Source organism: Molothrus aeneus, chromosome 5 (assembly GCF_037042795.1).
Source record: "Molothrus aeneus isolate 106 chromosome 5, BPBGC_Maene_1.0, whole genome shotgun sequence".
Classification (NCBI taxonomy): Eukaryota; Metazoa; Chordata; class Aves; order Passeriformes; family Icteridae; genus Molothrus; species Molothrus aeneus.
This window is the reverse complement of record NC_089650.1, coordinates 9,887,891-9,901,252: the sequence shown is the minus strand read 5'-3', so window position 1 is coordinate 9,901,252 and position 13,362 is coordinate 9,887,891. Positions and strand designations below refer to the sequence as shown.

General features: G+C 36.5%; 1 protein-coding gene across 1 annotated transcript in view; it reads right to left on the bottom strand.

Annotated features, from left to right (window-relative positions):
* The window catches only part of IGF1 (insulin like growth factor 1), a 48,659-nt gene extending 38,236 nt beyond the window's left edge, over positions 1-10,423 (bottom strand). Inside the window, exons 1-2 of the mRNA XM_066550134.1 lie at positions 10,361-10,423; positions 5,945-6,101 (exon numbers count right to left, since the gene is read on the bottom strand). Coding sequence (XP_066406231.1) covers positions 5,945-6,101; positions 10,361-10,423 — 220 coding nt within the window. The remainder of the gene's footprint in view (positions 1-5,944; positions 6,102-10,360) is intronic.
* Between the last annotated feature and the right edge of the window lie 2,939 nt (positions 10,424-13,362).

Below are 13,362 nucleotides of genomic sequence, written 5' to 3'. Positions count from 1 at the left end.
ATGGTTTAATAAGCAAGGCCAGATCCATCCTTTGTTAGCAAAGCACCGAGGTGGCTTCAAGTCTCTATTTGATTTTCAGTGATGTGAAAGGGTTTGAAAGGTGCCTAAGAGCTAAAGTGCTGAATAAGGGCTAGAGAAATGGCTCTGTGAATTTCTGCCTTTGGAATGAGCACTGTGCATGGAATGCCCTCCATGCCCAGGTAGTAAATGCAAAAGGTTTTCGTTAATGGGGCTTGTGGCTCTGCCGGATGGAATGATTTGCTTTGTGACTCCTGCTGCTGCTGATCAAGAATCACAAATGCTTTATTGATACCAGAGCAAACAAGGAGGTCCATATGCAAAGGTTTTGGCTGATTGCACAGAGCATGTGCCAGAGCTGAAGTCAGGGAAGGGTTTTTCTCAGTATTTAAGATTCAGTGGAAAAGTAAGAGGGGCAGCTATGCCAAGAATTAATGTTGATCTTGCCAAGCGCTTCTTTGAGTGACTTTATCCAACATGAGACTAAACAGTGTATTAAATACACATCTAGCAGTTAGGGAATCAAATGTCAAGTAACAGCTTTCTGTTATTTGAGACCAAATTTGAAGCTTGGTCTAGTGCATAAAAAAAGGTAAACATCATAAAAAGTATTAACATCTCTAATATCTACCAGCTAAAAAGGACATATATAAATTGAACTTCTGGAGAAAATGTACTTATTTGGTTTTGATAGTAAGCACTTTTTTCAGAGATGTTTCTTGTTGAAATTTTGATCAATGATTTGTTTCCAGTCACTTCATTAAAATTATCATCATTACTGCAGTCCCTCTTAAGGAAAAGGTTGAAAAATTATAAAATCCTTGGTGACCTGAGAAACTAGCTGTAGAGACCTGTTTGCAAGGGACTAAATTTAGTGTCTATCAGAGGCTAACTCCTCCTAGACTTACTCTGCAATCCATGGAGAAAGAAGACAGAATCTCTCTCTGTTATTAAGGAGGTAATGTAAGGAGATCAACCTCACTAAACTAAGGTTAACCTTTATTAAGAACTCCTTACCCTTTCTTAATGTGGTAAAAAATGAGAAAATTCTTTCAAAGACTGGCTTATTTTCAGAGATCTTCCTCAATGTTTACTACCAGGGGCAGCAAAGCACACACCAAACTTGTGTCAGCTGTTTGACTTTACAGTGGTATCATTCCAGAAGCCAGAACTGCTTTCTTTCTTTCTTATACAGATACATCAGTAACTGTGCCTACAGTTCTGGTTCCCTGAACACTGACCCTGCAGACCTGACTAAAGCACACCTGATCTCCTTTCCAGGGTAAGAGGTAAGGAACCTAGGGATATATAGAGGAATGCACTCAAATCTTCCATAGATACAATATTTGGACATGAATGGGGCATGTAGCCAGACCAAGGAACTTAAAAACACTCTCAGATCTTGCTGTGTGAACACAGCCAAGATGACCAGCATATGTTTGCAAAGATTTGTAAGACTGTCAGTGACACCAGAGTCTGTGTGTGTCCGTGGCAGCTTTTCAGCATGCCTCTGCTGGGCTTCTAACATTAACATTCCTTTCAATCAGGGATGCAGAGAGGAGCTAATGACTCATAGCTCCTACAGGTATGGAGTACTTAAAGAACTGAGTGCCATGCCATCTCTTGTAATTATGCTGATAGGTTTGACAGGCCTAGAAACTTTAATAACATCTTAAAAGCAGACTTCCTGAAGTAAACAAGAAGCTCTTAACTAGAGGGAAATGGGAGAAGCAAAACATAATTGCCTATTGCTCTGCTACTTGTTTCCTCTTTTCTAAGGCAGCAATTCCTCCACATATACCTTAGTTCCACAAAGCAATGGGATCTCATGACAGCTCTCATCACCCAAAATTATGTTCACAGGCTTATCCTGATTTTCTGATGATTATAAACGAATAGTCTTACATTGTGCACAGCTGGGGATTTTCCTAAGGACAGCACACAATTTTGATTGTCTTAGTGGACAAAAAAAAAAAAAAAGTAGTAAAAATCTGCAGTAATTCTCCTTAATGCAGTTGACACAGGGAAAATTAAGATGGATGCCAGAAAAGCCCATCTTTTAAAGGATTCACTGCTTTACACATGTGGAAGCATGTGCTAGGACATTCTCCGTTCTCTGAAGAATATCAGAGGAACTCCAGTGTCTCAGGTACCCAAATTCATCTCTTTTCTTTTTTATGCAAGTGATGGTTTAGAAGATTCACCATAAGACTAAAGCAGTGTTTTTAGCAGAAAAAAAAAGCTGGAGTTTAAATTAATGAAGCTGATTGTCATGGTTTCAAATAAGTATTGCCATCTAACTTGGGCTTTAGAAATTAGAAGACTGAAAATGTCTAAGGAATTAAGCAATCTGTTTCTTTATTGGCACTTGCGTATTGTTAGCAATACTGCTATGTATTTATTGTAAAAGGAAAAAGTATATTTTCAAAGGAGAAGAAACTAGATAAAAAAGAATAAAGCATTTTCTCCTTAGAACAAACTACTAGATCTCATGGTAGTAATAGCCCTGAGAAAACAGCATGAACAAGAATGAATGATTGTTCAGCAAATTCAACATTTATGAAGAATTTTTTTTTATTTGCGTAATCTACAAAGTAAATTCCTGTGATAATACTAGACCAGTACAAGAAAAATTTCTCCCCTCTTAGGCTTTCAAATTTGTAAGTTTGCTGTAATTTCTCCTTTAAGTTTTTCCAACATTCTCTCCTCTGAGCGTTGTTTTGTAATAAGCATGGTAGACCTTTCTGCCCATTAAAATTTAGGTAAATGTCAAAGCCATCCCATTTGGCTTCATGACTGCTGGATCCAGAGGTTTTGAGATAGGAGAAACACTGAGAAAAGCTGTGTTTAAGTGAAGCCACTTTTGTAGCTGTGGCCAGGTTCTCTGTCACCTTCTCCTAGCACACATCAACCTGAGGGGCAGAAGTTCTCCTAGAGAGATGTCCCTAGATAAAAGGTGGCAACAATCTGCTTTTCTCTGGTAAATCATCGGAGACAAAAAGCTGTCTGAGGAGTAGCCAGTGCTGGTTGGAGTGACCAAGGGAAAAACTAGATACTCAATTTGGGGATTTGTGCTGTGTTTTCCCCTAAAAAACTTTGAAAAATGCTCCTTGTCAGTCTATCTCAAGACAAAAGAGAGTGGTAGAAATCACATTTTACTTTCTCTTGAAGTCAGTACTTCTCCTTGTGTGTGGTAAGCAGCTGGGGCATCTCCTCAGAAGCTGTAAGGAGTTTCCTTTTATAGCTAGAAAGTTGGGCAGAGTAGACTATATAAAGGAAATTTTTGTCTTCCAGTCCTAGCCATAGATATATCCTTGTGGCTGGGAAGTACAGAGTTTCAACAGAAAGTAATACAATTATTTCTATCTTCACTTCCACCCACAACTCCCAAGGAATAGTCAGAACCTTTGACCTTGACTCTGAACCAGGAATTCCACCTCAGCCAAAAGGTATTCTTTATATTTGGAGTCTCTAGTGAAATACAGAACGATGGAAGAAAAAAAAATTTCCTCACAGCTATTTCCTGTGCAAGTTAAAGGCAAATACTACCATTGATTATACTTTATTCAAAGGAACCAGAGTATGAGAAAAGAAGGCTTAAAATACTACTTTTATTGATATACTCTTTACAACAAAAGAAAAATTTCATTGGGTTTTTACCTCTGCAAATGATGTGGCATTCTTAAAAGTCCAAAGAAATCAAGCAACATTTTTTACTTCTAATAGTATGCTGCATTCTGTAGTACATTTGATATGAGGATCTCAATTTGTTTTACCAGTGTTACTGGGCTTACTTGTCTCTAATTCTGTATTTTAGACTGAGCTCTAACAAATAAGAGGGAGAGGGTTAAAACAGATTAAGTTTCTTTCTCTTATTTATAAGTAGCCAGGTAGAGCACATACATTACTTGGCATCCAAGGGCCTACATACATGTCAGCTTCATAACAATCCTGTGGAATGATGCAACTGCAGGCTATTGATTGCAACTGTGCAAGACTCCTAAAATGAGGTGGTCATTCATAAGTAAAACCTTCCATAGTTTTCCATAGAAAACAAGGTCGACATTTGTGGTGGTGTTACATTATTTTTAGTGAAAACTCAGAATGTCAGAAAACAACAAAGACTAGAGAGAAAGTATAAACTAACAGCAGATAAAGGTCAAGGTTGCAAAGGTAATGATCTCCTTTGAAACATTGGAAACCCATCATGGTATTTGAAATTAAGGATGACCTAGCTTAGGGTAGAGGTTTGAAACAGATTGTGAAACCTTAGAATAACTGAGATTGAAAGCAAAGAGAGTTATTGCTAATGATTAGCATTTCACATGACCTCTTACCTTGAGGATCACAAAGTACACCTAACAGTAGGTCTGATTGCTGGGCAGTAACAGCTACTCTTGTGGAAAGCAAGCATGAGAGGTCTCTGAACCAGCAGCAAACATTTTGCTGGTAGAGAAACACCTGAGATACTTACACAGTAAAAGAACAATTGTTCTGCTGTTCTGTATGTACTGTCTCATTGTTTTCTGGTGTAGAAACAGGAGGGGCAGATGACAGTCTTTACACGCACTCCAGCAATAAAACATTTGTAGGACACTCAAATAATCCTTAACTCTGCTGCTAATAAATGTGATAGATTTTGGTGTATAAATGAACACCTGATGAGTTCGTAGGAAAATGGTAATTCCTGTATGAGAGAGTCCAGTACTTTTAATACTGTGTTTAGCACCAGAATACTAAGCTAAACAGCACCCTGGAGTAGGTGCTTATTCACAGGAGTTGAGGTGTTAAATACAGAAAAGAAGGGTTCTTTTGTGAATAGTGGATTATTTTGCATACGTAAAACTAAGGTTTAAAAAATGAACTTTAATAAAATGTGCCAAGAAGATAGTGAAAATCTCTACAATTTATATGTTGAAGAGATTAGACTTTTCTGTAATTTAGAAGTACAAGAATCTGAATTTGTTTTCATTGCAAGGAGAAAATATTGAAAGCAGTGACTCCATTAAGAGAAATAAATAGGAATAGGGTGGGTATGATCAGAAAACCAAAAATGGTAGCATAGCAGACAAGAAGCTTCAGTCATGAAGGAATATCAAGGATATCAGAGAAGCACATATTGTTATTAAAAGTAAATGCTAGCTTCAGAGGCTATAGGAGCACAAATTCTGTCATGTTTTGAAAAAATGTATTAATGAATGCATTCAGAATGAATATATTCCTAACTAAAATTTTCATTAACTTTGTTTAAGTGGCAAATAGCTGAAAATCAGAAATAGACTTCTGTTATATAAAAGTTGAGTATTTCTTGTTCCTCACTATTGCAGAGTTAATTTTATCTGTTGCCTGTACTGGTGTTAGTCTTTATTATCTCACCATGCATGAATTTTCCTCCACCTGTATTTAAATGATGAAGCATGTGGATACTTGGATGCAGTAACTTTCTGCTTGCTGCCTTCCAGCTCTTCATTTTTTTTTTAAACCAGATGTTGAAGATTATTGTGTTTTTAATATGAAAAAGTGTGTACTTAAAGTGTTTACTAGTAGTCTGACATAACAGGTACATGTAGTTCTGCCTCATGAGTGTCTTAGGTTTGGTATTTGCTCTCATTCATTTAATTTCAGTAACAGATCAGTGGAAAGCAGGAACACAGCAGGTGAAATAGTGACTGCTGGAAAGTGGTTAAAAACAATAACAAATCTGAAAATAAAAATTGATCAGAAAGTCAGAGAGGTTTAACACAGGCACAATATTATTCTTCACTGAGGCTTTTGGTAACTGAAGTCTTGAGCATCTTCCAGGTATAGGATACCAGTCCTAGTTGGCAGCCTGGATGATCATAGCTAAGCTCATTTACAGCAGTTGCAGATCCAGTGGATTACATGAAAGTGTTTAGTAGTTAAATGAAAGAAAGGGAGGACTTACTGAAGTAAAAGCCTCTGTCTCCACACACGAACTGAAGAGCATCAACCAGCTCAGCACCACAGAGTGTTTCTGGGCCAGCAGCAACAGAACTGGTTAAGGTAAGCAAACACAGGCCAAGGTAGAAGAAATGGATGTAGGACACAGTGTGCATCTTCACCTGCCAAGGAAGCAGAAGCAGTGTCAGAAATTCCCCAAAGAGTCTTACAAAAAATGACTCCTGCACCCTTGTGAATGAGAATGAATATGTACTGTGATTTCTTGGACGATAAGCATGGTATCAGGAAATGTCTCCCCATGTTTTTGCAACTGCCTACATGTTCTTGTCCATGTATTTTGGAAACTGATTATTTATTCTGGTGAATTCTCACAATCATATCTACTTAGGGAACCCTGTAATATCTATGACTTATATTTGCTTTTGGAAAGCAAAAGATGGAAGGGTGGAATAGACAGACAAAGGGAAGCCTGGAATAATATAAATAAAGAAAAAACCTTGAATTGGTTTGTCTCAGACCAGGTAAGCTAAGAGGGAATATGACAGGTGCCTGCCAATGTACTGTGGGAAATGGGGGTGGCATAGGATGGAGAGGGGCTGTCTAAACTACAATCGACATGTCACGAGAATTAATGGCCCTAAACTTGCTGTAAGGAAATTTGGCCCAATAGAAAAATAGTTCATTATTAGTACACCACAGTTCTCCAGCCACCTTAGAAAGGAAAACACCACGACAAGCCAAAAATGTTTGCAAGGTTCAACTTGCCAAAGTTACAGGAGTTGATGTGGGATCTTCTGTAGCAGAAGACCACATTCAGTGACTCTTACAGTTCCCTGTTACTATTAGGCAAACATTTGAAAAACTAACAGGAGCACGAGTTTTAAACCATTAAAGATTTCTATTTTTACTTGTTGTAAGCAGCTATGTTTCATTGACCTTCATTATCCCCTTATAGGCAGATGTGGCCATGAGGTTCATACAGAGGTGATAATTCTTTTCTCATTTACATTTGGTTACAAACTATCTTCCCGTACCTATGACTGAAGAAAGGCCAGTTCTCAATGGGTGTAAAATTGCACCAATCCATTTAGTCACTAATTTTTGTATCCCTTTATGTCCACCCAATTTCTTACCCAACATGCAAAGAAGATAGCTTTTTCTTTTAATATTAAGAAAAGCTATTTATGTATAGTAGCAGGACAGTAGCACTGAGTAATGTGCTTAATGCATATTTTGAACTTGTTTAGATCACTTGCCAAAAATTATAGTTTTGAAATCTGTGTAAATCTGCATTTAATTTCATTCTCTTTCAAGGTTAACATTATCATTGCAGTCAGGTAAGAAGTTACAAATCTGTCTTCCACATACAGTTAAACTTGGCTTAAAACTGCTTTGTGTTAGCAGTCTAGTGCAAAGTAATTGAAAATGAAATGATTCATCTTCCCTAAAGTTTCTTTCAGGGGTTCAGGGACCATTTAATCTTTAATATTTCTTCTCTGAACTTTTGAAAAAAAGATGAAGTTATCTGTTTTCTGATCAATTGGGATCTGATCCAGTGGGATATTGAGCCTTTTTTAGTCAATAATTTTTAAGAATTCTTATTTATTTGGCAAGAGATCTTAGTGCCTTGCTGGATGAGTCTCTTATTTCCACTGTGAAAATAATGAACAATTTTAAATCCCATGATATATCATAAAAAAAAAGAATAATTATTTTCCCATTCACAAGTGTCTTTAGCCAACTTTGCCATGCAAACCCCAACAAGCTCAAATGCATGGTCATGACTTCAATGGCAGATGGAGAAAGATCAGATTGTAAATGAATGATGATAACATGAGGCACTATTTCCTGTAATGATTCCATATCTTGACAACAATTTCTTTTTTCCTTTGCCATATTTTTGAATTTATAAGATAAATATGATGCACCTGCAGTTTAAGATGGTTCCCAGTTCTGAGGAGGTAAAGCAGAAAGCTGTTTAGCACACTGCCTCAGAAAGCTGAAAGACATTACAAATACAAGAACATTATGTATTTAACAATTTGTTCTCGTATAACATTTGGTCCAGAAATAAACATAAATTTTAGACATTTAACAATTTTTCATTTTTAAAGACTTCTCAGCTGGCTTGCATTTTCAGATAAATATCAGCACTGAACTACGACAAAACAGATTATCTACTGTTTTTCCTTTAGTGGAAGCCAAAAAAGGCTGCACAGTATAAACCACAGAGAATTTCTAACTTTATCTCCAAATTTAACAACAGTCAAGAACTTTCAAACAAGTAAAAATTTTGCAGAAAAGAAAACAGGCTCATATGTTTCTGAGGTTCAATCAATTGCTTGATAAATTAAGTACTGTTTCATTAAAGCAAATTCCAAAACATAGTTTAAAACTTTAACTTTACTTCATCATTTTAATTAAACACAACATTAATTGATTCAATATGCCTGTGATAAAATTCAAGTACCCCTTTATGTCTGAGGGGAATATTCTTAAGAAAATATGAAGTTGTAATCCAATATTGCTGCAGGTTCTCTACAATCAAGCAGAGTACTTACATTATCCCCAATCTGACTAGAAAGTTGAGAGCTTAAAAGAAAACGCATTGGCGTGTGGGTGGGGTTTATCGAAGCATCTAATTACGTTAGGAAATTGAATACAGGTTCAAGATGAGCCTGGTTAAGCACTTCTTTTACTTGCATAGAATGACTGACCATATTTTCACAGCTGGAATTTCCTCTTTTTTTCAGTACAATAGCCAGCTTTTGCTGCATTCCTCTTTTAGTAGTCCAGAAGAGTAGCACTACCAAGGAATGTCATATATGAACACTCTATATCTCAGTCACTTCTTAATTCTTCTATGTAAGTCCCCTTCATTTAACAAATTATCACTTGACATAAGTTGTGCATAAGAATTCTTCACATGCTTGGTCATTTCAGTAACATGTAAGAACATCTGCAAGAATTATAAGTATCGTGCAGGAGGCAACATTTTTTGGAGACTATATGCTACAGCAAGAAATCATGAGTTATATATTCAAAATTACATTTTATTCCAGAGGGGCTGGGCCTGATTATCAAGCCATAGTAGAAATGTGCAATTATTATGAATATCAGAATTCACCAGTAATTGTTATATAAATAAAGCATATATACTCTAGAGTGGATCAAGGCTTAAATACTGTTAACTTTGAGCAAAGAATCTGGGCTACATGCTAACCTAAATCAATATGTTCCATTGATTCCAAGGAAGCTTGGCAGGATGCACAGCTGAGGAACTAGCACATTACTTTTATGTCTCTTAGTGCCTTGCTCAATACTTAAAAAAAAACCCCAACCCTTCTTCTTTCAAGCATATTGGAAAGGATGCCCATTTATACATTAAGGCAATGATTTCATCCCTTGCAATTACAGATCTGTAATTAGGTCATTAAGGAATGAGATAAGTGTGTTTTAAGTGCAAGATCAACTTAAAAAAATATTAGGCCCTAAGCAATTAAAATAAGATAATTCTTTCAACTCCATAAATATCCTTGCAAAATACTAAGGGGAAAAAAAGTTCTTGAAGGATATAAATTTGCAGATAATGGAAAGTTGGACTAGAGCCAATTGACAGAAACAGAGGTCAATGCACCTACTGAAGTCAAATTTACCTTAAGACAGTTTGTATTATTGTGCAGAAATTATAGGGTCATTACATCAAACTTCACATGCAAACTTTCCTGAGAAAGCCCTCCCTAGAAGGGAAAACTTGGAGATGAACATGTAAAGGAATTTCCATTTTCTTTATGTACAATTGCTTAAGCTGTACAAATATGCAAGGTCAGCAAGAGTCGCAGCTGGTTTCTAATGTAGAAAACAAACTGAACTTCTCATTTACTTTTAATTTATGAAAGCAAAAACCAAGTAAATGCCACGATGCTGCCAGAAAATTGCTGCAGTGACAACATCCCTTAAAAGTTTCCTTGTGAAAGCATGAACATTTTCTCTATAATTGTGTATAATAAAACTGCAGAAACTTAACATGTGAATAGTACCTTTTTTCCTATAAAACCCTGCACCTGCAGAAAATAACTAAAAGTTCTTGTTTTCAGAAGCATTCATTAACAATATAGACAATGATGTAAGTGGACCTTTTAATAATGACATAACTGAAATATTACAAAGTTCTCTGAATAGAAGTGAAATTTAAGACATGTATTTGCAATAGTTTACCCTTACAGTTATCTATGTAATTGCAACTATTACATACAGCCATTTTCCAGATCACATAAAATTGCATGTTCAGCAATTTATAAATAATTCTCAGTTCTAAAATAATGTTATTGAAAAGTGCACAATACTCTTCAAGCCAGCAGCAGACAATACACAGCAAAATAAAACTAAAAAATTATTTGAAATAGTAATAAAGATTTACCTTCAAGAAATCACACAAGCAGCACTTAACTAATTGTGTTGAAAGACTGTTGATTTTTTCCATTGCTTCTTGAAAGTGCAAAGTCTGGAAATGAATTTGTTAGCAGTAATGATGAGAAAAAAGAAATCCAGAGAGATGTGAGATGTTGAGAGCAATGTCACATTTCAATATTGAGGACTTTATTCCATTGCGCAGGCTCTATCTGCTCTGATTTTAGCAGTGACAGTGAGATTTAGCAAACAGAAGAGGGATTTAGAGAAAATCCTCACATTTATCTACATTACACAGACACTGTAGACAGGAAACAGCTGGGGGAGCATTTGCCTCTCTCTCTCTCCCTCTTCTGGCAAAGTTACCGAGTAAGGACTTTTTTGGGCATGGTGACAAATAACATCATACCTTTGCATTTTAAAACTAGAGCACAGAAGCATATTTTTTTCCCTTTAAAAGAATGTGAATTAGTGACTGAGGGGTTAGCAGACAAAAAGAGCTTGTGCTGCCATGAAAAATAAGAAAATGTATTCTGGTTAACTTTCAGGTAGCTGTGTGTGCGTTTGTATTTATGTGTGTCTGCATTTCAAATATATGAAAACTTAAATATGTATGGGCAATGTTTGTATATATGCATACCTTTGTATATATATATATGCAGGCACTTTTTATTTATGCATAGCAGCATAGGTATTTTATTTATATAGTGACAAAAGGCAGGCAAGCAGTTATCTACTTTTCCCTTAATGTGTCTTTATGTTATTAAACTTGGCATGCCTATATGCTGACTACCAATTAAAACCTCCAACTCTCTCTGTGATTAACCCTAAAACAGCAGTTTGTAATTTGCTAAAAATAACAGAATTGTTGAGAACTACTTGTAAATAGGGCAAAATAGCTTTGTGATGTTTCAACAACCACACAGGAGAAATAATGTAATTTCCTAGAACTTACTCTACTATGAATATAGTAACATAAGTAGCCCAGTTTGGGGGGCTTCCATGACATTTATCTTATATCTGCTGTTGTAATTATAAAATGATAACCCCACCCCCCCGCCTCCCTTTTTTAGTAGTAATCTTTGAATTTCTCTTGATAACAATTTAAATGACACTGGGAAAGAGAGAATTCAACTTTATTAGTTCTGCAATACCTAACTTCTGCCTTTTTATTTTTCCTCAATTATGAGTATATTATAAATAACACCAGCTGGCCAGCAACAGGCTCTCACGGGTTATGATGTCATTCAAATCCCTCAACTGTGTTAGTGGCTTGCAATGTGCTCCAAGCCAGCTGTTTTTCTATTTATAATGTATGCTTGCATTTCAATACTTAGCTATTGAGAATAAAGTTGTGATGTTGTTTTATAGACACAGTTTATACTTCTTACCCTTTGAGTTTGGAAGATGGCATTTAAAAGTAGAGGGCTAAACAAGGCTGCAGCTCCAGAGACCAAACACATGTCACAAGCAGTGCATGATTTCCATAAAAGCTCTTTCAAAACATTGCATTTTGTCCCTGTCTGCTTCCACTAAGTGAGGGTTGCATGCTGAGGTGCTAGCTGTACTTTATTATTGAAAATAACAATTGAGATCATGTTGGCCCAGATCTGTTGTCAGTTTTCAGATCCACCTTGAACTATAGGGTGCTTGCCAGGCAGAAAGGACACATTTAGTTATTTGTATCCTCTATGAATGGCTAATACTCTGCTCTGTGCAGTTTTAAACGGTGTATGGTTAGCTAAGCTGATTAATCTTTGGAAGGGATTTCTTCTAATGTACCATAATGGCAGAAGCACAGGGGGCTTGGAGGTAAGTTTGCTTAGTTCAGGTAATACCAATATTTCAAGTATTCTGATACGCATTTTTACTGCAGGTGCTGTGTTTTAATGTTCTGCTCTGTTCTATTCTCCCCTCTGCGCTGCAGAGGTCACTGAGTGGTGGCACCATTCTGCACATACTTTGATGAAGCCTGCTGCAACTCGCAGGACATGTATCACTCATTCCACTAGCCTTAGAGAAGAATGTGGGAAGACAAATTAGAAAGCTCTGATAATCTTTACCTTTTTGCTTTTTGCAGCACTACAGATGGGTGCACACACTTCTGCCTTTTCCTTCCTAAATAAGAGAAGGAATACACTCCTCCATAACCTCCCTGCTGTCCAGGCTTCAAACACTCCCCACTCCTCACTGCTTGCTTTCTCCTAGGTTTCAGCAGGCCTCTCTTGGTCATGAGAGCAGCAAGCAGTAGAAGGTTCAGCTTTGGGCTCTCAGGGTAATCAGAGAATCATAGGGTCTCTGGTACAACTGGTACTGCTGGTTCTTTCCACAGAGCCATTCTCAACACACCTGACCAGCCTAAGGCTCTGTCCCACTTCACTTCTTTCTTTTGGTTCTTGTTTTTAAGTGGTATTGTGAAAAGACAGAAAAACAGAAGATATTCAAGGAAGGTTTCCATTAGGGATTTTTAAACTTAGTGCAGTGCTTTTCTTCACAAAGACCCTTTTTTTTAACAGAAAATTAAAAATCCCTTCGGTCTGATCTGGGGATCACTAGTTTCCTAAATATAGCTTCTATGCTGGTGATTGTATTCTAGTCAATATAGCAGTCAGTTAACTATTGGAGATTGGATCATTTCTCCCTTGTTAAATATAATAAATTTTTAACCACTTAGAATAAAGTACAGTGTGACTGCATGCTTATGCAGTTGTATATGTTCCCTCAAATAAAATGCACCTGTAAATGACAGAATTTATGGCAGTTTTCAAAGTAGTTACAAAAGATGTACAGTTTTCTAATTGGAGTGTGTGTGGCTATTCTACATTAAAAGTCAATAGCACATATATCCTTGTTTGGCTTCTGAAGAATAACCTTTAGTATTACAGTAGCCACAAAAATATATGAAATGTGTGAGGGATGGAATCAGGTATTTATGTGTATTTATCTGTCCTGATCCTCATATTTTGTACTTTAATGCTCCAATGATTTCAGTAACATGCTCTAATGCTATAG